General features: G+C 47.1%; 1 protein-coding gene across 1 annotated transcript in view; it reads right to left on the minus strand.

Moving 5' to 3' along the window:
• Positions 1 to 11,964: 11,964 nt before the first annotated feature.
• The window catches only part of Chmp1 (charged multivesicular body protein 1), a 29,077-nt gene continuing 14,599 nt past the window's right edge, over positions 11,965 to 26,442 (minus strand). Inside the window, exons 4-6 of the mRNA XM_065444105.2 lie at positions 24,965 to 25,116; positions 23,301 to 23,376; positions 11,965 to 12,751 (exon numbers count right to left, since the gene is read on the minus strand). Coding sequence (XP_065300177.1) covers positions 12,710 to 12,751; positions 23,301 to 23,376; positions 24,965 to 25,116 — 270 coding nt within the window. The 3' untranslated portion in view covers positions 11,965 to 12,709. The remainder of the gene's footprint in view (positions 12,752 to 23,300; positions 23,377 to 24,964; positions 25,117 to 26,442) is intronic.

Here is a 26,442-nt window from a genome sequence, read left to right on the forward strand (position 1 = left end):
TAAAAAAAATGGCCCAGCAGTTATTTGAAAAAAAAAATTGTAAATTCGAGCGAAAGCCGAAGGTTCGATGCGTCACTAGCAACCGTAATGTTGCGTGCACCAAAAAATGACGAGAAAAGATGGGCGGGACGTTGAGTGCGAACCAGAGCAAGCAGAGCGACACGCACCTTCCTCATCCCTCCAGCTTAAAAGGAGTAGGAAGGAGCCTCCTAGTGCATGCTTGATCACGATACCATGTGCCCCCCTGCCTCCCTCTTCATCATCATCATCACCACCATCACCATCCTATTTTATGTCTACTGCAGGAATAAGGCCGCTCCCACCTATCTCCAATTATCCCTGTCTTGCGCTAGCCAATTCCAACTTGCACCTGCAAATTTTCTCATTTTATCCCCCCACCTAATTTTCTGCCATTTTAGACTGCGCTTGCATTCTCTTGGCACCCATTGTGTAACTTTAATGGTCTATCGGTTACCTGCCCTGCACCGATCCATTTTTTTTTCATTGTCGACTAGAATATCGGCTATTCCCGTTTGCTTTTCAATCCACATCGCTCTCTTTCTGTCTCCTCCCTCTTAGCGTGCTCACCTGTGGCCGACTCCCGTAGAGTGTGTTCCCCTCTTCTAGTGGGTGTTTGATCACACCTCCAATACTGGGCACGGGGAAGGACGGCACACATCAAACCACCATCCTTTTCGGCTAACCCTCACACCCACAGTAAACGAGGTGCGATGTTATTGCACTTGGACTTTATATGGAACCTCAACTTCTTCAGCACATGTCGTCGCATGCTGATGGTAGAAGGACAAAGTCTTTTTCAAATCTAGCCTAGTGATGGTTTTGGTTTTGCTCGCTCTAATGTGCAACTGATTGGGCGCCATATTTGACGGAGCTCTTATTAGTTCAAATTCAGCTTTATTTCTATAAATTTCTGCTCCCCTTGGAGTTTGAATTAACGAGATTCTACTATATGGGAACCAAGAGCAAAATAGGCATGTATAGGCATAACGAAACTGCCAATAAAATGTTTCCACATCCATAATTTGTGCTTAATATGTTAAACAGGCACAATAAAGACATAAAAAAAAGTAAGCACTTTGCCTACAGTTTTGGCCTCTAGTCATGATACATCTATGTCCTGGGTGCTGAAACTGGTGCATATAAACAAGCATTATATAAAGTTATTTGGGGCATTTTGATGCTTAACAGTACATATTTTTTTGTTTAGAGCGCTTGTGGCTTCAATTAATAGAAAATAAAAGTAAGTACAAGTCAAATATGTCCTGTCGGTGCTCCCTTGATAAAGTGCAGTTGTAACTGTGTACCGGCGGATAAATGCTTGTTAGCAAGGCTGCACCTTTCAGAACTCTGTTGCATTACTGGCATTTTCATACATCTCCAGTTTGCCACTCAGGGAAGCAGTGGACCAGTTCCAAAAAGCCTTGTGCAGGGCCGCAAGCAGAGTTGCATACTGCACTTTACAATTATTGTAGACTATGGTGTAGAAAGCCTTAACCACTGCGAACAATCAGCCGGAGCCTTTGGGTCCTTGATGCAACTTACTCGTGCACTCTCGTACCATGTCGAACGTGACGAGGCGCGATTTCGTTCTCTTTGATCGTCATATCATGGCTCGGCACCACCTATTTCTTTCTGTTTGCAGATAAGGACAATTTCTGTCTACAGATAAGGACAATGATACCTAGCAATACTTTCTAGCCTATTGCTTTCACAAAAATAAACTTTAGTTGCAAAATAAAGTAACTGAAAAGAAGGCTTTTGAGAGACGAAAAACTGCAGGTATCTTTTAATTGTCCTTGCATCCCCACACAAACGCTTTCGCAAAGAAAAATATCGCCAAGAAAGAGCACCTTTAGCAAGCCAGTCAGTGAGTTGCACTGCGAAAACCTCCACTAGTACCCACCGTGGTTGCTCAGTGACTATGGTGTTAGGCTGCTGAGCAGAAGGTCGCAGGATCGAATCCCGGCCACGGCGGCCACATTTTGATGGGGGCGAAATGCGAAAACACCCGTGTGCTTAGATTTAGGTGCACATTGAAGAACCCCAGATGGTCGAAATTTCTGGAGTCCTCCACTACGGCGTGCCTCATAATCAGAAAGTGGTTTTGGCACGTAAAACCCTATAATTTCATTTTTTTAAACCTTTAATAGTGCCTATACAGTTGCGTCTGATCTTACAGTAATTAGGCTTAGAGTTGACACGTGTACTTATCTTTATCGGGCAACCACGTTTCGCCGCTTGACAACTGTAATCGCACAGCGAGGGACGCGCCTGAATGTATCCGATGTTTCTGGAAAGTTATCGATGCTTCTACCCGGCTGTCTGTTGTCGCCGAACCTTGTGTTATCTGATTTCATCGCGTAACGCGAATGGTGTAGAACTTTGTGGAAGGCACACGGGTCCGAACGATTAGTCTGGAACATTCGACGACTGCTCTATAAAAGCCGACGCGCTTGACCCGCCGATCAGATTTTCGACGATCACCGACTGTATTCGCCGCTATCGTTGTGCTTTAAGTGTAGCCTGTTTTGTGGGCACAGGTTCGCCCAATAAAAGCTAGTTTTGTCTTTCACAGTACTGCTACTGTGTTCTCTCTTCACCGTCACTACCACGTGACATCTGGTGGAGGTGCGGGGTACGTTCATGTACCGAACGCCCCCGCAAAGCCGCGATCCCAGCCCGAAGCCCGAGGACCAAACTAACATCGCCGAAGACCAGCGTGCTAGCCGCCGACTGCAAGGACTGGCCCCAGAGCACGGACTTCTACCTGAGTCGACAAAGAAGATCGTGGTCAAAACAACTCCAATGGCTGCCCCAGCGTCCCCCGTTATCCTACAACAACCTCGGGACCCACCGACCTTCCATGGAGCAGCAACTGAAGACCCAGAATCCTGGCTGGAGACCTACGAACGAATCGCGACTTTTAACAACTGGGACTCCAACGACAAGCTGCGGCATGTGTACTTTGCCTTGGAAGATGCCGCCAGAACGTGGTTTGAGAACCGGGAGTCGACCTTGACGACATGGGACCTCTTCCGTACCGGCTTCCTGCACACCTTTACGAGCGTCGTGCGCAAGGAAAGGGCCGAAGCTATGCTCGACGCCCGAGTGCAGCTACCTAACGAGAATGTTGCCATCTTCACGGAAGAAATGAAACGTCTGTTCCGCCATGCCGACCCGGATATGCCCGAGGAGAAGAAAGTCCGCCTTCTCATGCGTGGTGTGAAGGAAGAACTTTTCGGCGCAATGATACGAAGCCTACCGAAGACCGTAGAAGAGTTCCTTCGCGAGGCCGCCAGCATCGAGAAGACACTCGAAATGCGGAACCGGCAATTCAACCGCCGTACAAGCTCTACCCACTACGGAGGAATTCAATCACTGGCCGCCGACGACCTACGCGAGACTATCCGAGCTGTCGTGCGGGAGGAGCTACAAAAGCTGTTCCCATCATCACAGCCTCAAGTGGCTTCGATTGCCGACGCCGTGCGTGAGGAACTCCAACAACAACTTGGAGTAGCCCCTGAATCGCCGCAGCGTGAGCCGCAAGCGATAACCTACGCCGCCGTCGCACGCCGTCAAGGACCCCCTCCGCGACCGCGCCACGGCCCTGTCACGCCACAGTTTCGTCGTCCGCCGCCGCCGCCGCCAGCACGACCACCCGTCGCCCAGCGCACCTACGCGAGGAAGACGGACATCTGGCGTGCTCCTGACCACCGCCCGCTCTGCTACCACTGCGGAGAAGCGGGTCACGTCTACCGACGATGTCCGTACCGGGAGATGGGACTGCGAGGTTTCGCCGTCAACGCGCCGCGTCCACAGCTTGGCGAGCGCCCACGTGACATCGCCGATTACCTCGCCGCTACTCAGTGGAGCCCTCGACGGCCGTCCCGTTCGCCATCACCAGGCCGCTACCTGTCGCCGCAGCGCCGACCATACACTGGCCCAGCCCGGGGCCGGTCAGCGAGCCCATATCCGGAAAACTAAAAGGAGCAACCGATGGAGGTGCGGTTGTTGTTCGTCGAACTGACGAAGATCCTCCGCCGCCGACGAAGACGACGACGAAACGATCTCGACGACATAACAAAGACACGCCGCCGTCCCGACGAAGTCAGGAAGGCAAGACTACACCGACGAACGACGACTTGACGACGCGACGTTCCAACTTCAGTTCAACACGACGCAGCCGTGATCCGACGCCACGACCTAACTGCAACGCCAGACAAAGAACCACCGACCTCGACGTGCTTCTCGATGGCCACGCAGTCACTGCCTTAGTCGACACAGGGGCTGATTACTCCGTCATGAGTGGACACATCGCCGCCCAGTTGAAGAAAGTTAAGACTACGTGGGAAGGCCCTCAAATTTGAACCGCTAGAGGACACCTCATCACGCCGTCTGGAGTCTGCACGGCAAGAATTACCATTCATGACCGGACATACCCTGCCACCTTCGTTATCCTCCAACAGTGTTCTCGAGACGTCATTCTCGGTATGGACTTCCTGAACCAACACGGCGCAGTCATCGACCTGAAGTCGAAGTCAATAACGCTGTCGGAAGATAAAGCGATACCGCCAGAGAGCCCTCGTAGTCACCACGCCTTGAGTGTGCTCGAAGACCAAGTGAGCATCCCGCCCCGCTCCAGCATTGTTATTTCGGTCGGCACCGAAATACCCGCTGACGTGGAAGGTGTCATCGAAGGCGACCAACGTCTCCTGCTAGACCGTGAAATTTGCATCGCAAGAGGGATCGCTCGACTGCATTGAGGGAAAACTGAAGTGTTGCTGACAAACTTCAGCCCGGAGTTCAAGCACATCAACAAGGGCACGACGATCGCGTACATCGAGGAAATTCTGGAAACCGGTAATGCGTTTGTCCTCTCGGATTCCGCCGCATCTACCCCGACGACCATGGTTCCCGAACCAGACTACGACATTAATCCAAGTCTCCCAGTGATTAAGCAACAGCAGCTCAGAAGTCTGCTTCGACGATACAAAGACTACTTTTCGACGTCATCGAGGATTCGACAAACCCCAGTCGCAAAGCATCGCATAATAACCGAAGAGTGCGCTCGACCACTCCGCCAGAGCCCTTACCGAGTTTCGACGAGAGAACGCGAAGCTATAAGACACCAAGTCGACGAAATGCTGCGCGACGACATCATCCAGCCGTCGAAAAGCCCGTGGGCGTCTCCAGTTGTTTTAGTGAAGAAAAAGGACGGAACCCTACGTTTCTGCGTCGATTATCGTCGATTGAACAAAATCACGAAGAAAGACGTATACCCCCTCCCACGGATAGACGACGCATTGGATCGGCTCTGCAATGCTAAATACTTCTCATCGATGGACCTCAAGTCTGGCTACTGGCAAATAGAAGTCGACGAAAGGGATCGCGAAAAGACCGCCTTCATCACGCCAGACGGCCTCTACGAGTTCAAGGTTATGCCATTCGGACTGTGTTCGGCGCCTGCAACGTTCCAGCGCGTCGTGGACACAGTATTAGCAGGACTGAAGTGGCAGACCTGTCTCGTTTACTTAGATGACGTCGTCGTCTTCGCCGGAAATTTCGACGATCACCTTAGGCGGCTTGCCACAGTACTAGAGGCCATCAAGTCATCAGGGCTCACTCTGAAGCCAGAAAAATGCCGGTTCGCTTACGACGAGCTTCTGTTCCTAGGCCACGTCATCAGTAAATCCGGAGTACGCCCCGACCCGCAGAAAACAGCTGCCATCGCAAAGTTCCCGCAGCCCACCGACAAGAAGGCAGTGCGTAGATTCCTTGGCATGTGTGCCTACTACAGGCGCTTTGTCAAGGACTTTTCACGCATCGCCGAGCCATTGACACGTCTAACTAAATGTGATGTTGAGTTCAAGTGGGAAACGCCGCAGGCCGACGCATTTGAAGAACTCAAACGACGCATGCAGTCGCCGCCGGTACTTGCGCACTTCGACGAGCACGCCGATACAGAAATCCATACTGACGCCAGTAGCCTAGGCCTCGGTGCCGTTCTAGTCCAGAGGAAAAACGGAGTCGAAGAGGTGATATCTTACGCTAGCCGGTCGCTGTCAAAAGCGGAAGGCAACTATTCTACGACCGAAAAGGAATGCCTCGCCATCGTTTGGGCTACAGCTAAATTTCGCCCTTATCTTTATGGCAGGCCATTCAAAGTCGTCAGTGACCATCACGCTTTGTGTTGGCTAGCGAGTATAAAGGATCCTTCAGGACGACTGGCGCGGTGGAGCCTCAGACTACAAGAATACGACATCACTGTAACCTACAAGTCCGGACGAAAACACTCCGATGCCTATTGCCTATCGCGCGCCCCCATTGACCCGCCGCCGCAAGATGACGAAGATGACGATGCCTTCCTTGGCATGATAAGCGCGGAAGACTTCGCTGAACAGCAACGGGCAGACCCGGAGCTAAAAGGCCTGGTGGAATATTTGGAAGGGCACACCGACGTTGTCCCCAGGGCATTTAAGCGCGGACTATCTTCCTTCACGCTTCAAAACAGTCTCCTCGTGAAGAACTTTTCACCAGTCCGCGCCAACTACCTTCTTGTTGTCCCGTCAGGACTTCGTCCAGAAGTATTGCACGCCCTACATGACGATCCGACCGCTGGACACCTCGGTTTTTCCCGGACACTCTCGAGGATACAACAAAAGTATTATTGGCCGCGCCTGACCGCCGACGTCGCCCATTATGTCAGAACATGCCGAGACTGTCAGCGACGTAAGACACCGCCGACAAGGCCAGCCGGATTACTACAGCCAATCGAGCCTCCTTGCCGACCATTCCAGCAGATCGGGATGGACTTGCTGGGACCCTTTCCGACGTCAACAACCGGAAATAAGTGGATCGTCGTGGCGACAGACTACCTCACCCGCTTCGCTGAAACTAAAGCACTGCCGAAAGGTAGCGCAGCCGAAGTGGCGAAATTTTTTGTCGAAAACATCCTGCTTCGACATGGCGCCCCAGAAGTCCTCATCACGGACAGAGGAACGGCCTTTACAGCGGAGCTCACCCAAGCCATTCTGAAATACAGTCAGACAAGGCACAGGAGGACCACGGCCTACCACCCGCAGACGAATGGTCTTACGGAACGGCTGAATAAGACCCTCGCCGACATGCTAGCGATGTACGTCGACGTCGAACACAAGACCTGGGATGCCGTCCTGCCGTACGTGACATTTGCTTACAACACGGCGATGCAAGAAACAACACAGATCACGCCGTTTAAGCTGGTTTACGGCAGGAACCCGACGACGACGCTCGACGCCATGCTGCCCCACGTCACTGACGAAGAGAATGTTGACGTCGCTAGCTACCTCCAGCACGCCGAAGAAGCCCGACAGCTCGCCCGCCTACGGATCAAGAACCAACAGAGGACCGACAGCCGACACTACAACCTCCGACGACGCTTTGTTGAGTACCAGCCCGGCGACCATGTTTGGGTTTGGACACCGATACGCCGGCGAGGACTCAGTGAGAAGCTGCTGCGACGCTATTTCGGACCCTACAAGGTCATCCGACGTATTGGCGCACTAGACTATGAGGTCGTGCCAGACGGTATTTCGCACTCACAGCGGCGCCGCGCACGATCTGAAGTGGTCCACGTGGTGCGCCTTAAACCATTTTACGGACGCTGATGAACTTGGTTTGTTTTCTTTGCTACGAGTGCTTTTCTTTGTTACTTTCGTTTGTTTGCAGCATCGGGTCGATGCTTTTTAAGAGGGGGGTAATGACACGTGTACTTATCTTTATCGGGCAACCACGTTTCGCCGCTTGACAACTGTAATCGCACAGCGAGGGACGCGCCTGAATGTATCCGATGTTTCTGGAAAGTTATCGATGCTTCTACCCGGCTGTCTGTTGTCGCCGAACCTTGTGTTATCTGATTTCATCGCGTAACGCGAATGGTGTAGAACTTTGTGGAAGGCACACGGGTCTGAACGATTAGTCTAGAACATTCGACGACTGCTCCATAAAAGCCGACGCGCTTGACCCGCCGATCAGATTTTCGACGATCGCCGACTGTATTCGCCGCTATCGTTGTGCTTTAAGTGTAGCCTGTTTTGTGGGCACAGGTTCGCCCAATAAAAGCTAGTTTTGTCTTTCACAGTACTGCTACTGTGTTCTCTCTTCACCGTCACTACCACGTGACAATATAATCTCCGATACTGCCCTGCCTTATACTACACTTGGAGGTCGTCAGATTTGGTTGCATTTGGTCTAGAGTGACGTCTCCGTATACACTAGACAAGAGCATTACCGCATTGGCGATCTCTGCCACCGACGGTTGTCAGCGGTCATTATCATCATCTTCATCTGAGCAGTTTTCTGGCTGCGGGACAGCTTGACACACAATTTCATCATCCGTGAGCTTTGCACACAGTACAATGTTGCCATCAACACAAGCGAAGTTCTCAAATGTCATTGTGGTAAGAATGTCCGTGGCCACCACTTCGCAGATTACACATTAGGTTCTCCCATCCATCCACTGAATTGGTACCGTCAGTCGTGCTCTCTGTGTCGTGTGCCACGGGCGCTTCCGAAACGCAGAAACCTGCATGCTTAAAGCACCGTGTGATCCCCGCCCGTTTTACTGCCTTCCACGCATTGGCCAATGCATGTATGACTGCCAGGATGTCCACAGTGTACTTCTTCCCACCGTCAAGACGCAGGACAGTGGGGCCAAGCGAGTGGGTGCGGCAGTGTGCCTCAAGATTTCGGATCATGCCTCCATCCATCGGGTGCAGCATGCTTGTCGTATCTGGAGGCAAAAATCCCAGCCAAATGGCCTCAAGGTTCGGCACATGCACATCGCAGTTGTCTACGAAAAAAAATAACTTTCCTCTTCTCACAACTAACTTTTGGTCGAGTTGGCGTAAGTGTTCTTCAAACAAAGAGTGTGTGATCCATGCCTTGGAGTAGCTGTTATATTTCACTGGTAGGATTTTTACTGCTCTGCAGCACTTCGGGCTTTTTGTTTTTGCCAATTACGAGAAGTGGCAGTTTTTCTGTACTGAGTGCGTTGGCACCATCCATCACTGTAATCGCTTCTTTGCTGTGTTTACCCCCTTGTGCAAGATTAAGCAAAAGATGTGAGGGTATGATCAGGCAGCATCTTGAAGAATATCCCTGTCTCATCGCAATCAAATTTGTCCAAAGGAGCACATTCTTCTAGCAAGGACTTCAATTTGGTCACACAGTAGGCGGACACAATGGCCTTGTCTGCCGCTCTGCTTTCGTCACACAATATCTTGACCAAGTTCACCTTACCTCTTCTTAAAGCCACAAAGGCATCTGTTGGTAAACTTGACCTCCTGGATGTTCATCTTGAGGGCAAATGTATCGGCTTTATGCTTAAGCAAATCTCCTCACATGGGTAAGTTCTTTGCCAAGGCTCCCTTCAGCCATAGCTTTAGAACCTCCTCAAGGGCTGGATGTACCCTCTTGCTATCGCTCTTCTGGCTCGTGTTGTTTGAATTTTTGAACATGGTCAAAATCTTCAGGCAGTTCTTGACATAGTCAAGACAGTGTTTGCTTGGAGAGATTGTATTCTTTCACAACATCAACGAAGGAATGTTCACTCTCTAGGATTAGCATAATAATTGCCACATTTTTCCAACGCCAGCATCACATACTTTTTCACTTTTCTTCACACCACAGTCTCGCAATGACACAAATGCTGGCAACATGGCACCGAGCACACAAAATTTGAAACCGCACATACACACACAAAGATGAGCACGTCTCAAACACACACTTCATAGCTGACATACCACACGCAAAATGGTGAGTGGAACAGCCGGAACAACAAGAAACAAAAAGTGCATCTTGCACCAAGTGACGATGATAGTGCTGATTGAAAAAAGAAAGAAAAAGTGCCGTCCCCTGGAGTGTTTTGTCAGCTACAGAAGAGCGGGCATGGCCTCCGAGACTGGAGGATGGCGCGCACTCTATTGATAGCACCCGCCGTGGTTGCTCAGTGGCTATGGTGTTAGGCTGCTGAGCACGAGGTCGCGGGATCGAATCCCGGCCACGGCGGCCGCATTTCGATGGGGGCGAAATGCGAAAACACCCGTGTACTTAGATTTAGGTGCACGTTAAAGAACCCCAGGTGGTCAAAATTTCCGGAGTCCCCCACTACGGCGTGCCTCATAATCAGAAAGTGGTTTTGGCACGTAAAACCCCATATATTATTATTATTATTCTATTGATAGCGTGCACCTTCCAATCTTCTGATGCTATAAAGTGGGCCACTGGAAGCCAAGCCAGCAGAAAATCCAACATTGCGGCCTTTAAGATCGAGTAGCATGGCTCGGAACAAGTGATCTAATCTAGAAAATTGAACTTTGGGGCCTAAATTCGTCTGAAAAGCCGGTTGCGAAAATGTTTTAGCTCTATGGGAACCCTGACGGTGCATTTATGAAGTACAGAATATCCATCAAGAATTACTGGACTACGAAAAATCTGTCGGTGACTCTAGTGTCTTATAAGCTAATAAAAGGAAAGGGCCTAATAGGGTGCATGACGGCTCAGCAGACATCGAAAGATGAAAGCTACAATAATAATTGCACACTGTCAATTTCGGAGACACAGGAACCCATCAAAAATATTTCCCCATACAGTGCCCCTTCCAGAAGCTGGAATTACGCATTGGCAGCATGCATCAAAGGGGCCACGACACCGTCCTCCAACTATATTCAATTTATCATCGTAACTGAGAGTGGAAGGGCCAATATGGTTACAAGCACACATAAAACTGGGCTCTAGGAGCACATTATAACTGGAAATTTAAATTCGAAATTGCTGCCTTGAAGCTCATTTCACTGATGGCGACCACCATTTTGGTGCGCATTGTGAGGCATCGGGAAGCGTAGCGTCGCCCGAACTACTAGAAATAGTTCGAAATCATATTGGACATCTTGTTGTGCATGCTCTCACCCCCAACGATGCCGCAATAGTGTCACTGTTGAATTGTGTCTGCAATTTTTTCATTTAGACGAGAAAAGCAGCAAGAACTAGAGAACGCCTGCAGAAACTCTCTCGGGCTTCCCGTTGAGATGTGTACACAGAAACAAAGCAACACGTAGAGACCACGACAAATTTAGTGTTCTTGAAATTGTTTCCAGTGCTTCTAGTGCACGAAAGCATGGCCTTCAAAATTGGCTTCTACTAATGTGAGCGTGCTGTAGCTCAGGACGCAATTCATTTCTTCTCCAGTTAGTGATGAAAGACTCGTGTACAGTTCAACTGCGGGATAAAAAAAATTCCACTACAAACGTTCTACAGCACCGAATGGGCTCAAACATTGCCAGCTAGCTGTGGGATACATATGATTAAGCATGCATTACATAATTAAAGCTAAGCTATTTGGTGTTGTGGCCCCTTGATACTAGCAGAAGTCACTCCAAGTACACGAAATACTTCAGCCTACAATATTTCGCCAGAATATAGGTTTCTTACAGCTTTCCCTTGTACATTATAGTCTCACCTTGAGGATTCACTGCATACAAGATTGTTGTACTGACACGTTCAATGCAAGTTTAACGTGGATATAATTCTTTATGAACTCTTCCACTTCCCTTCCTGTATGCACACTTCTCCTACAAAATGCGAATAGACAAAACTGCCCAGATAACACCACTACTAAGCTATTGCTTAGGATGCTTGGACTATATGCATAAACTTCTCAAGCATTGATGGAATGTCAACAAATGCGAAAACACCCGTGTACTTAGATTTAGGCGCACGTTAAAGAACCCCAGGTGGTCGAAATTTCCGGAGTCCTCCACTACGGCGTGACTCATAATCAGAAAGTGGTTTTGGCACGTAAAACCCCATAAAAAAAAATGTAAACATGTCTTAATTAAACAAGTAGCTGAGAACAACATGCAACTGCCGAAAATTAAGAAGGAAATTGCAATATAGGCCTTGGAATACAACCTGCAAAAGCTTTTTTATTTGCATAAAAATGATGATTCCCACCAACTGCTGTCCACAAACATCTAAGCACCTATAAATATGGCAACAAAAATCGGCTTACTGGCCCTTATACCATACTTTATTTATTTATCATACTTTCTCAATTCATACACTTCTCTGCCATGTTTTCTTGTGGTAATCGTTACTGAATAACAAAACCACGCAGCATGTCCAACAGCAACGGTTGAGAAAACGTTGCCTGTAAACATTATGGCCTTCATGAACGAAAACAATTTCGAGTTGTCTCTTGAGCTAAGCACATGACGCAGTTGGTTAGGGGAAGCCACTTCCGCATGTTAATTTTATTTCATCTCAGCACTAGGAAGTCATCAAATCAAAGATGGTCGTGCTGGGCAAGACATATTCCTGTGCACTTAGTTGCTGCTGTCAGAATTTTCTATGTACAGAAAAAAAAAAGAAGACGAAAGCTCTTAATGCACTACACAGGAAAGGCAACTCCGGCATGGTTCCCAGGTTCCATGTTTCCAGAAGTGCTCTGTCTGGGTGCAGCATAACAGAGGCGGCACTGCTGCCCTCTAGATGACGAAGCTTGTGTTGCTCTTGACGCAAAAGAACGAGAAAAAAAAATATGTGTAAAGAAAATAAAAAGAGAAGCGGTGCACCCGATAAATGGGACTGTCTTTGCAGCAGGAACTTCGGGTGGTGTGTGTGCAAACGTTGTAGAGCACAGAGATGCCGATCACAGTTGCCTCAGTTTGGCAAGGCGTTGCGTTAGCTCGTCCTGCGAGACAAGACAAAGTGAACGAGTGCGTCAGGCAATAGTACTATAAGCAAAAAGACGCTAAGAAATGAATAAAAGAAAGGTTAGCAGACTACTGTGCCTCTTGAACAGGAGCCAAGCGTCATGAGTGAAAAAAATTGAACTACAGTCGCCGGCCGCTTTTCTGCACTTTGCAGGGACCAAAAAATACTCAGTCGCATGGCACATGTAATGTCATTTGCAGCGAATGAGATTACGTCTTAATGCCATTTTTGTTGCTTCTACATGGGCATATTGAATGACATTCACAGCTAATGGCATTCGCCCACTAAATGAGGTTCCAGAACTCCTGCAAGTGCGACTTGTGTAATCTCAACGGCAGGCTTGGCAAAAAATTATTAAATCCATAAGTTAAAACGAAATGGTATCAGAGAAAAGGTTGTCGTAATTGCTGTTATGAACTTTGATATAATTTTACGACATACAGCACAACAGAGTGTTTTAGTTGGGTGTCTTTATGGCATGCTCTGCTCTGAGTTGCCCTGCTAAGCCGAAGTGGAGCGGCGGGCGATTTTCACGTTTTAGTTAAACGTTTAGCACAGAGGAGCGGACGGACGGATGGATGGATGGCTGGATACTATAAACGTCCCTTTTAGAACGGGGCAGTGGGTTGTGCCACTAAGATTTTCCTATTATACTGCCTAATGTCCAAACTAAGTAAAAAAAAGAAAAGAAAAAAAATGCATGACTTCCTATAACTAAATTTTCTGACCCCCTTGTGAACTTTCTTTTTGTATGTCTCCGGAGCTCTCTGGCTTGAAAGGGTAATAAAAAGGGTAATATATATATATATATATATATATATAGCTTATTTGTCCATGACGTATCTAGACGTGCAGTTGTAATGTGTTACCGGTTCATTTTATCCCGTGGAAAATAAAGCGCCATCTCGAAGAATGCCACGTGATAGCCAGCGAGCTTGCTTTCTGCATCCGATACAATCCTTTCTGCCGCCAACGCTAGCCAACGCCCTGTGCAGCACGCTCCGCTCAGGCAGCTTCTAAGCAGACCACGTTCCTCGCTCCGCTAGCCCGCTTACGCCTAAGCGGACGACACATGCTCATTTGCGCTTTCGCTTTGCTCAGCTGCTGAGTGGAGCGTGAACACGCTCAACCAAAACACTAATAGCTGAAGTAGATCACGCAGTTACATTTTTATTCCCAGTCTCCGACCGGACGCTAGCATCTCTTGTCAGCGATGCTTACAAATGCTCGTCTGTCTTTGTTTGATTTCTGTATATATTTTTTAAAGTGGTGCCGTGCTAAAGCCTATCTGCCAACCACGGAAGCCAACTCTGCGGCTTCGTCAGAGAAGAATGGGAAGCAAAAAGTGCACTAGACCGATGGCGGGACGCACGCTGCTGAAAGTGTGGGAAGACCACCTTACCGATTTGCGCAGGGCGATGTGCAGTCTGAAAATATACATGTTGACTACCAAGTGTTTGTATGAGTACGGTGCTGATAAACATCGCCAAAAATTATGAATGTCATATTGTACACCTATGCAGACAGGGAACGAAATTACATGTGCCGTGTGACAGAGGTATAAGTCAAACAACTAAGGCCACGTTCAAAACAACAGTTCTGTTGCTACGGAACAGTATTTGCGATGACGAAGAGGCGAGCAGTGTGAAGACGACGATGACGATTAGAGCCTAGCGCAGGCTGTTGCCTCTTGCTAAGTGCGGCATAGATCCTTGTAAATATACTTGTATATAGCTTTTCGTCTGCGCCTTCCTACGAAACATATCTGGTGGAGGTGGACGTTCCCTGTACCTCATCACGGAGTTTCGCAGTGGACGATACGTCGAGCATTCCTTCATGGCTCCCGGTGACAACTCGACTCAGCCACCTTCGACACCTGCTGCCACTTCGACGACCTACATCGCTTTCCCCGCTCCCTGTGATCCTGGCGTATTCTCGGGCAAAGATGGGAAAGACGTCGAGGACTGGATCAGCCTGTAAGAACACGTCAGCCGCAGTAACCAGTGGGACTCTACTAGCATGCTCGCCAACGTAGACTTTTACCTCGGTGGCACACCACGAGTTTGGTTTCGGACACACTAAGATGAGCTCACCAGTTGGGATTCACTTAAGCAAAAGCTCCGAGACTTGTTCGGCAACCCCGGTCACCAACTTGCCCTGCGGAAGGCGTTATCCAGCTGTGTGCAGCCATCAACAGAGCCCTACGTCACTAATTCAGAAAGTCTTGGCTCTACGCCGTAAAGTTGACGCACAGATGACTGAGTCAGACAGGGTTTCCCATATCTTCAAAGGCATTGCCGATGACGCCTTCAACTTGCTCGTTTTCAACAATGTGGCGATGGTGGATGCAGTTATAAAAGAGTGCCACCACCTGGAACTCGCTAAAAGCTGACGTATGGACCAGCAGTTTGCCCGTCTGCCCAACACCCCAGTGACATCTTCCTGTGCCGACGCTCCTCGTCCCAACAACACTGGCAATGTTACCAGGATCATCCGGCGTGAGATCGAGGCTGCCTATCTGGCTGCCTTCGACTCCAGCTCCTCCAACGCACCTGCAGTCACGGTTTCTCTGATCCACGCAGTTGTCTGCCAGGAGTTCGCAAACATGGGTCCTCACACCATCTGCTCGGCCCATCGCCCTGATACCCACCCGGCTTCTTCGATTCCGCCCCGTTCCGCATCTTATTACCCACCACGTGTCCGCGACTCATCCGAATGGCGCACTGCTGACGACAAGCCCATTTCTTTTCACAGCCGTCGAATCGGGCACGTTTCTCGGCACTGTTGCAGTCGCTGGAGCTCCCCGACCCGGTCTACTTATACTGCCTACTCTCGCCCCCCAGGTGGCCCTTCTCGTTCCTATGCCGCACGCTCGGTCAGTGCCGCCACTGATTCTTCTGCACCGAACTGCCCCTATTCTCGTTTGCCTTCGCCCCAACGACGACAATCTCGCTCTTCCCAGCCCCGTCGCTCCTATTCGCTGAGTCCCTTCGGACGCCGTTCCCAGCCGGAAAACTAGACGATGCAGCGCCTCGAGGTGACGCTGCATTGCTCCCTACACCGCCAAATCCTCTACTGACGTTGCCCACTCATCTGAACCTTCTTGACATTCAAGTCAACAGTGTTTCTTCATCTGCTCTTATAGACACTGGGGCATATTTGCGGTAATGAGCGCTGACCTTTGTAACCACCTGAAGAAAATAATCACGCCCGCCATGACGCCTGTTGTCCATGTCGCCGATGGCGGAACAGCCCCCGTAATTGGTATGTGTGCCGCCCGCGTCTCTTTCGCCAATCGCTCCGCTACTGTGCTATTCACAGTCATCGCCCACTGTCCCCACGACATCATCCTTGGCTTAGACTTCCTCGCCGCACATTCTGCTCTCATCGATTGTTCCGCCAGTACTCTCCGCCTTGACCTGCCTGTTCTGGATCCCGCTGAACCACACCACAGTCGCCTCAGTTCCGTCGACTTCGTTCGCTTGCCACCTTCGGCACTGACTTATGTTGACTTAGTGTCATCCCCACCAGTGCCCGACGGTCACTACAGTGCGGCTCCTACGCAAGACGTCCTCCTTACACATGGGATCACAGTACCTCATACAGTTTTATCTATTACGGCGAATTGCGTCTGCCTGTCAGTGGTGAATTTTGGCTTGCTGCCACACGGGATGTCTCTGGCCCAGCTTTGCTCATTCGAGGATCACTTAGTAGCATCTATTGCTGTAGACGACAGTTCAGGCGATCCTCCTCTACCATCGCAGTCGGCAGCTTGTACCATCGCCGACTTACAGAAAATGATTGCACTTGACATGCCGCCCAAGCACGCTCGTGAGCTCTACCATGTTCTGTTTTCCTACCACAATATTTTTTACTTTAACGATCGTCCTTTGGTCCAAACTAGAGCTGTTAAATATCATATTAATACTGGCGATGCCCCTCCTATTCATCGCCACCCATATCGAGTGTCACCGGCTGAGCATCAAGTTATTCACGCAGAAGTTCCCAAAATGCTTGCCAAGAACATTATCGACCTGCCATGTAGTCCAAGGGCATCACCTGCTGTACTGGTAAAAAAGAAGGATGGCTCATGGCGCTTTTGTATGGATTATTGGCACCTTAACCGGGTCACCAAAAAGGATGTGTATCCCCTACCTCGGACTGATGATGCCCTTGACTGCCTCCATGGTGCGCGCCATTTCTCCTCTATCGACCTTCGCTTTGGTTACTGGCAGATTGCCGTGGATGATCTCGACCACGAGAAGACTGCTTTTGTAACACCCGATGGTCTTTATCAATTCAAAGTGATGCCGTTCGGTCTATGTAACGCTCCTGCCACTTTTGAACGCATGATGGACTCCCTTCTTCACGGTTTCAAATGGTCGACATGCCTGTGCTACTTGGACGACGTTATAGTATTCTCCCCAACATTCCCTACGCACCTCGAGTGCCTCTCGGCAGTCCTGGACATTTTTTTGTCAAAGCAAACAGTTTTGTTTTGACTCGGTGCAAAGCTGACGAGGATGAAGAGCATCGGCTACATCGTGATGTATAAATGCTGCGCGGGCAACCAACCACCTCACTGGCGACAAAATAATTGGTACGCGCAAGCAGCAGTGAAAAGGGTGTCTCAGATGAAAGCATGCGCCGCAGTAGTGCTGTTAACCCTTTCGCTGTCACGGACGTACCGGTACGTCATCTCGCTCCCGCCCCACAGTGTCACTGACGTACCGGTACGTTCTCTATCGTGCGTTCAAAATTTCGCGCCTGAGCACAAAGCTGGCGCTCCTGGATCGGCCACGCCATCTGTTGACTCTTTCTACAAGTTCGTATATTCGCCTCGACCTGTGTTAGTCCATGTATTGAAGAGTACGGTGCGACTGCCACTCCCCACTTTCTCTTTGCTGAGTGGTGCGGTGGCTCCGTGTTCGCTGGATCATGCGTCGCGCGCGTGAAGTTACGGGTTCAAGGGTTGTTCAGCCATCTCCGCTGGTTTGAAGGTTTTTATTTTTCTTCTGTTGGTGTGCCCGCTACGGTGTGTCAAGTTCAGGCGCAGGTGCCGTTGCCTCTCCGAAAATAGTGACTAGATTGCTGCTTTCGCTCTCTCGCCGCACCCTCGTTCCGACTTGCAGCAGTAAACGTAAAGCTCTTCGAACTTTGTTTTAGCCTTTTTCCATCTCCCTCTGTCTTCTTGATCACGCGACGTCACATTTCTCTCCGTTGTGCGGGCGACTGAAAGCGCATCCTTCCTGGGCGCGGTTACTTTCGGATGGCTCAGCGCGCGGGACCTTCGTCTGCTCATTGTAGCGGTGGCTCAATTCCGATTCAGATTACGAGCCGAGCTCGGATTTGGACTCGGACAGAGTCGCATGCGAGGAAGAGGGTTCCGCATCGTCAGATTCGGATGTTAAACGAATTTTATAGTCAGGCTGATGATGATGATGATGCTTACTAACAGCAGCTGCAGAACACTGAAATGTGCATATTGCATTGACTATGTTACTTGTATACCAATTATAATCAAAAATAAATTGCTATGTTCATTCCCTGTTATGCTCGTTCCCTGAAACCAAGCCGACACTGAGGGTGCGTCACGGCCAGAAAGGTCCGACAGCGAAAGGGAGCTAGTCAGTCACAAGGTGACGAAAACTGCAGCTTCTGCACTGCTCTTGTGCAGAATAGAAACAGGATTTCCTCATTCATTCAGTAAGTAAAGGTGTGTTGATCTAGTAAGCATTTGTTTATTGTTTCTTGATACCCTCAATTATTTGACAGTCAGTTAATTGGGAAATTTTTTGCAATCCAATGAAATACGAATTAACGAGGTTACACAGTATACTACAGGAAGATGGAAGAGGGCACCTTCGAAGGAATAAAATAAAAATTTTTTAATTATATAACTCCAATTATGCCTGTGCATGCATACTTGCGTGCATCATGTGTGCAGACTTCGTGGTAATGCCCATTGCAATATGCTCCTTGCCTGCGACATCTGTACTACAATTTTGGGTCTCACTCAGGCACATATTGCGGTAGAGTATCGGCCATCCTATTTTGACATGTTGGAAGAGGCATGGGATACAATGCACGGAGGCGTGACATGGGCAGGCGGCAGAGAGATGGCATATTTGCATTGTGAGGCCACATGGACGGGCATCACTGCTGAGAATCTGCCCTTAGACCTATACTCCCAAAAAAGAGCATTTTTAATGTGGTTGGATTCTTTTGAGAAATCGTCCCCGTCCCCCTTCATTGCGCTTCAAGTGCACTCTCGCTATCCCCAAACACGAGCACCTTGCTATGGAAAAGCTGGCTTTTCCGAAAAGCTCAGGTGTCTAGTGGCTGAGCGTGCTTTACATGCAAAATTTCACCAGCAGCAAAAGATGATCCACAATATTCAGCACAAGATAGGGTACATATTTTTAGATTAGATAAAAAAAATACTAAGAAACCCATTTGGTTTTGAACAGCCAGCAATATATTCAATTTGTTTCAAACATAGAATATTAAAAATATACCATTCGATGGTATTCAAAATTTTTGAATGTTCGCACGCCCATGACGAAAACACTTTAAAATCTGCGATACCACAAGGATGTATTGGCGCTGACAATGCGGCATTCTTTTAAACGTCACTTTGCCTTAGGGCATTAGAGGGCCTCTCATCAGGCCACATAGCAAAATTTTGGTTATGTGCTGGAAGTTGTTGCACGCTGTCTAAGCAGTGTTCTACCGCAACAATTTTTCAAATTTGTTCATTAATAGCAGACATACAAATATTCGAAGTACTGCGAACGCACAATTTCAGGATGCCAGCGTCACCACCATCATAGACACTCTCTCCACTTGGCCCATCTCGCCTCTGCAAACAAAATTCCTTTCCTGTGTTCTCTCATACCGGAGCCAGAGGATCACTTGGCGGATACGTCACAGGCCTTATGTTCGCTCTCTCTCTCTCGCACACGCGCATTTTTGCTGAGTGGTGCAGTTCTGGTGATGGTCTCACGCGCAAGCTGTTGCATTTGTCTCGCTCAATGCAGCGGACGATTTCGCCAACAGTGCACGAGAACAGCTGATTAGCTGTATAAGTCAGTGCCACAATCACGAGCACTGAGGCAGACACGAGAGGATGAAAGAGCATGATCACAGTGCTGGGACATGGTAGAAAATGACATAATTTTGTTCTCTGTGCATGCGACTGCACGATGTGGGAACAACTAGACGAAGTAGAAGTACACAGCTCCTGCTAGAGTACGAAGCAAAACAGAAAAACGCAGCCATTGGATTGGTATGTTTTATTATTTCTCTAAACCTCAATTAGTCTAATGAAGTAACAGATTAAACAAATCAGTGATGTTGCCTTGAATAATTCTCGAAGTCACTTGTCACTGTGAGTGACGTCACAACACTACCATATACTTAGGCGCACTTGTGTGATTGTTGTCGACTCTCCGGCTGGGAGCATGGCGCCCGCGAGGATAAGGGCAAATGGCGTTTGGTTTGAAATTTAAGCTCTGTCTGTAGCACGTAGGGATACTTAAGGGGGAACATGGGTCTTAACAAACAAAAATCGTGAAAAAAAAAGATTTTCAGGAACTACTTGTTCCGGCATCTGTAACGTCTAATCTACCCCCTATCCAAATGATTTGCCGAAAGACGCATCCTAAGTGTCTAAAAAAAAATATTTTGTCAGCACAGATGGCGAGGAACGACCTCAAGAACGGGCAGAAACACCGGATTTCACAGAGCTATTTTTCGTCTTTCACGTCGTTGACAGCCGCAATCTTGGTATCATTCGAAAGCTCAAAGTTCCACCTTTCAGTTCCTCACATCCTCACTGACGATAGCATAGAAAAAGTGCCAACATAAAACAATCAGGAGTCGACCTGGTAAAACCTGTGATGCACACGGCCCTCCTAGTGGCTCAGTGCGCCAGCGCGCTGACAGACACCTTCTGATTGGCTGTGGCTACGGCAACTAGGCCTAGCAGATGAGCTCCTGACAGTGGGTTACTTCTAAAACTGCTGATATGCTGTTTCTTTGTTCATCGTATTGCAAACGTAAGCAATAAATTGACCCTCTCTAAAAAAAAGAAGTTTGAAACCGAACACGCGTCCATAAAAAGCGAAGCGCAAGCTGTTTCTGCTTCCTACAGCAAGAAGGAGGTGGTTATCCCAAAGTTCAGGCAAGCCGATAAGATCACGCCAGAGATAAGTCACTGTTGGTGCATTTCAGATTCTGTTATGAGCCTATACGTGTATTAATTATATTGTAGTTATTGTTTTCCAGTTTTGAAGCTTGCAATTTATAATTTGTCATTTTTTAAAGTTTTTTTGTTTTATCTCAAGTATAGCTTTTCTGTCTCAAATTTTGGGATCAGCACTGTGTCCCTTCTACTCATTCAATTCTCGTAACTCCTTTTTTTCTTTGAATGCAGGCGAGTCAGTTTTTTTGCACTCTCTATGACGTAGTGTCTTAGGCGACTGAAATATTTTGAAATCCTGTAAAAATCCCCAACAAGAATTCACATTTGTAAAGCTACAACTTTTAAAATTTCATAACCTTGGCTGAAGTACAGATACAAACATCCAAGTACTAACTTGCAGTATTTGAACATCCAGGAACATACCTGCTTAATTTCAGCTATGTTGTTGAAGCACTTTTTTCCAAATCACATTCCCAATTTTGAACACAAGAAAAATTGTAACATTTTTATTGACTACAGAAAAAATTTAATTGAATATTTATAAGCAGCACTCAAGATTGGGTGTGTCCTGAAAGTTTCATGTGTCTAGAGCGAGTATCAAAAATGTATTTTCTGGGTGCCATGTCCCCTCATATTTAATGCTGTTTGTCTTTTGTACTTTTCTCAAAACACAAATTTTGGGCTCCATGTAATATTCAGGCCTCGATATCTTAACACCAAGAACAGATAGAAATAAAATTTTTTTTGCAGAATGGAGCCTAATGTATACTTTAGGAAGTATAGCAAGCAAATTTTTTTGTTCTCACTTTGGAAAATAATTATTTTTCTACAGTTCCTGCCACATGGTTGCCATATTTTATGGGCTTGTATTGAATGGGTTGTAAGATATCTATTAAAGGTCAGATAAAAATGTGCTTGCTATCCATTTTTTACTCTTTATGCTATCTAAACATGCCTTACAAATAATTTTTATTGTGCCATTTATTTTTCCATTGTGGCCTTAAACAATGGAAGTGAAATGTTAATTATCGTAGAAACTAACTGATCAACAACAAAACTATTTACATATTTAAAATCAACACAAAAATCTTAGGAGTACTGGAAAGTTTCATTAATATTGATGAAAAAATGATTAACATTGTTTCAGTAGCAGTGTCCCTCCTTAACAGACACAATCGTTAGGGTGCATTGTATGCACTGTGCTTGTCAGCTAAAAATGGCCAAAGCTGGTGAGGGACCTTTTAAAGAATTTTGCTACATGTGATTGTGAAGCCTTGCCTACCCCAGAAAGAAAAGAACTTTAAAAATGGGTGTTTGGCTGTAATTTTCACAGGGAATAACTTTCTTTCCCACCAAATCCATGAAAACAGAGCTGGAAAAGAATGCTTTGCTCCTCTAAACTGAATCAGCATTGCTCACCGTGTCCCTTCAAAATGAATTGGTGATGAATCGCTGACACAGATGGCACATAGCTTAATGTACTGTCTGGCCAGTTAATCAGCAGTGCTGACTCATTGCATACTTATCAGTAAGGATGTACAGCCGGTTTCAGTTACTCATGCGAATAACTGAACTTCTGCAAACATAGGCTTCTTAGAGCTCATAACAAACAATGTTTACCGAGTGATGCGCTTAAAAGCTCTAAATTTCAACAGTCTGTGAAAGAAGCACTGTACAGTATGGTCCACTGCTAATGGGAACATCTAACCAGAAGTAAAGAATATTTCAGTAGAAAGAACATAAAGTAGTACCTGGAACATTTCTTTGCCCTTATTGGAAGGAAGTGGATGATATCACCAACTAGATGTGCATTTACACATGAAAAGGTTAATCTGTGGGACGCTATGTCCTATCTCAGTGATAATCGATGGAAAGGTACTAATAGTACACTTCTTTCAACAGCGGACAATAATCTGTGTAGTTGTGAAGTTTAAGAGTCTGATGCACAATGTTCTTGCATTAGACTGAAGCAAGCCTCAATGGACACTTGATGACCATCCTAATGAATGCAAACTGCTGCTTTTGGCCCTGACATCATTGTAATTGCAAACTGTTGCAATTAGACAGTGCCACAGAATTTCAGATGATTGTACCACAAATGTCTTCTCCCTACATTGTTCCACTTTATGTACGTATCCCGTCCATGTTGGTCACCAATTTTCACGTTCGTGCTCTTTTTGCCCCTGTGGCAACAGCACAGCATGCAACACAACCGAAAACATTTTTTTCAGCATTGTAGGCATGGGACAGTTACTATTTGGCTAGGCCACCTTTCTAACTCTTTGCAGATCAGCCAAAAGTAAGACTCTGGCAAGCGTACCTGTTCTGTAGAGGCTGCTGTTGACTGGCCGATGGTGCTGTTGACACCCTGGGGCAGCTCCATGTTCAACTCCAGGCTGCAGACAAGTAAAAACAGGGCACGACATCATTACTGTTATAATTAACTAGAGGATAACGTACAATTAAAACTTAAGCTGCCAACACAGAATAGAGATTAGTTCATCATAAAAGGATTCTACAAAAGACATCACTTTTGTCTGTACTTAAAGACAAAAGCAAAAAAATAAATCTCCGTAAGAATAGAAAAACGAGAGAGACAAAAGTGCTACAGAGGGTCCAAACAATGGAAATCCTTTGTTGACAACACAAATTATGAAGACAAATGATGAAGTTAATGGGATTGTCAATAAAGTGTGTGGTCCGATTTTATCCAACCAAGCAGTAACTTAAAAAGACTATGCAATAGAAAAAATGCCAAAGCATGCCTCAGGCTGCTTGGGCCCGACTTGCTTGACACGCGTCAGTATCTCGTGTGGCAACGATTCTCGCTGAGCAGGCAAGTCAAAGCTTCTTACCCGAATGCCCCGCCCAAAGAAGCTGCTGACCCAAACCCAATTCGAGGAGGCTGAATGTAAGCTTTCTGAAGCCGCACAAAAAGTGACAAAGCACGTCTCTGCTCACCCAAGCCCTACCCGTTCAGTATGCATTGGCTCAGTACATTTTGCGTTATGTAGACGTCAACTAATGTCGAGCCTGCCGAATGTTTTAGTGACTCCGGGTTGTTTGTTTTCCAGTTAGCATGTCTTTTCTCTAGTTCTTTTTCTAAACATTGTTAGTGAGGTTCTAGTATATTTAGGCCCGAATTTGGAGCTGTGGCTTTACACAACAGTATATGGTAAGCTGATGCAATGTCAAACATCATCCAATCTGACAATCACTGATTGTGCTATAGTTGGTGACAGGTCAAGATTGTAGTGGCAAGTGCCCCAGAAAGTGCATGTGATCACCTACTCCTATCCTATCCCTTGTATCCATATCCACACATTCACTTTGCTCAGACTGTTCCCTATTGCAAAGCTCCTCACCCTGAAGGGGGTGATTTTTGTGTGTCAGGTGCACAAGATGCAACTTTTCATTCAAATTTGTATTGATGTGGTGTAATCTAACCTGTTGTAATGTTTTTTCTATTCTTTCTTAATTTTTTCCTGTAAACTTGATTTGCATGCTCTTCCTTGTTGTCAGTCGCTGTTTGCAATGCAGGAGAACGAAGTTTAATCAGGCGACATCAATTTTTTTTCCGTGGCAGAAGGGATCAATCGACCCATTCAGCGTTTCCTGGTAGTAAATCTTGTCAGTGGTGCACATCCCTGCCCAAAAATAGGGAGGGAGCATTGACGAGGAGGGTCATTGCGCGCAAGGCTGGTTAAACCTTTCTTATAATGCCCCTTATAAATGACTCATTTGTGCAGTCCGTGCCTTGCTAATTTCTGCTGAACTAAAGTATGTCTCCTCTTTGCTTCGCCGCTGGCATTCGTAAGCAACTTATTCCTCAAGGCACATAGGGATAAGTTCCTGCCATGCAACAAGACATAACTCCTGCGCTCTGTTTCAGTTGTTAGACTCTGCAACTCTTAATTTAGAACGAGCCAGGAAAGTGATCCGAGGCAAAAGAGGTACGTCTCCAATACACTGACAGACGCTCACCCAGCCTCGTCTGCGACTTGCTGCATGAGGCCCTCAACCTCGTGCTGTGGGGCAGTGACCGTGGTGGTGGAGCTCATGGTGTCTTCCATGCAGGACGCCTGCACGTCCAGGTCCTCAAACTGCTTCTCAAACTTGTCCATCAGGCCAGAGATCTGCGCACCAGGAAGTAACGAAATAAAAGGTTGTGTTCGGGCTAGTTAGTTCTTGATTATGGATGCAAAGCTGCTGTGCGTGCACAAAGTTTCTTACAAAAATTACTATATGGAACTGTGAAGTGAACAACTTCCCCCAAAGCACAAAAAAGAAAAAAAACCCAGAAAAACAGAAACAGAAAACTGACTGCAGGAAAACCACCTAGTTCTTTTTTGCTGGCTCCCAGCCCTCAACCTAACAAGTATTTTCATTTACATATACTTTGATAACTGGGGCAGCGGGTCTTCATGATCCTGCAATCTCGAATGCAATTTCACTTGCGCTTCCTTAAGCTGCTTTTTTAAAAATTAAGGCTTTGTCAATGAAACATGTACAAGTTATTAGGCCAAACACGTGGAGGTATCATTGACATAATAATAGGAAGGTGCTGACCTGACCGTTGCACCTGACCATCCACGATAGCTTACCCAAGTTTTTTATCTTTCACTGGTTCGACACATGCTGTGAGAACAGCGTTATTCTTTATTGGAGGTGCCAGACACAACACCCACAAGCTCTACAGCGACCCGCCGTGGTTGCTCAGTGACTATGGCGTTGGGCTGCTGAGCACGAGGTCGCAGGATCGAATCCCGGCCACGGCGGCTGCATTTCGATGGGGGCGAAATGCGAAAACACCCGTGTACTTAAGAGATTTAGGTGCACATTACCCCAGGTGGTCAAAATTTCCGGAGTCCTCCACTACGGCGTGCCTCATAATCAGAAAGTGGTTTTGGCACGTAAAACCCCATAATTTAATTTTTTTTTTAAGCTCTACAGCTAGCTCAGGGTGCAGCAAGGCTACTGAAAGCTGTGCTGTGGGATTAAGACAGAGGAGATAGAGACAAGATTGCTAATGCAATTTAAATCCCACGAGAGTTACACAAATCTAGCTTTCACAGATGCTTTGGTTAACCGTAATAAATGTGTATAAATAACAGAAATGAATTAAGTTTAACTTTTGCATTCACAGCGCAGATTTAATAGGAAGTTTAAAGACATTCATATCCTTAGGCAAGTGCTCCATTGCATAGCAAAGGCATAATAACAGCTCAGTTCAAGCCCACCAGGAACCACAAGTATTTTATAGCACAGTCTAACAAGAGGCTCAAACTGATAGCAGTGATTAGTTTTCTGTACATTTTCTTAATTTTTAAAGTAAGTATCAGTAAAATCAAAAGTAGTTTTTTTTAGTGTCTTCCTTGGTGCTTCTAAAGAAATTACAAATTGTAATGAAGAAGAAGAGCACAAGAACAAGGCCAGCCAGATCGTCTCTTCCATGCCTGCTG

The sequence above is a fragment of the Dermacentor albipictus genome, chromosome 5, assembly GCF_038994185.2.
Source record: "Dermacentor albipictus isolate Rhodes 1998 colony chromosome 5, USDA_Dalb.pri_finalv2, whole genome shotgun sequence".
Taxonomy (NCBI): Eukaryota; Metazoa; Arthropoda; class Arachnida; order Ixodida; family Ixodidae; genus Dermacentor; species Dermacentor albipictus.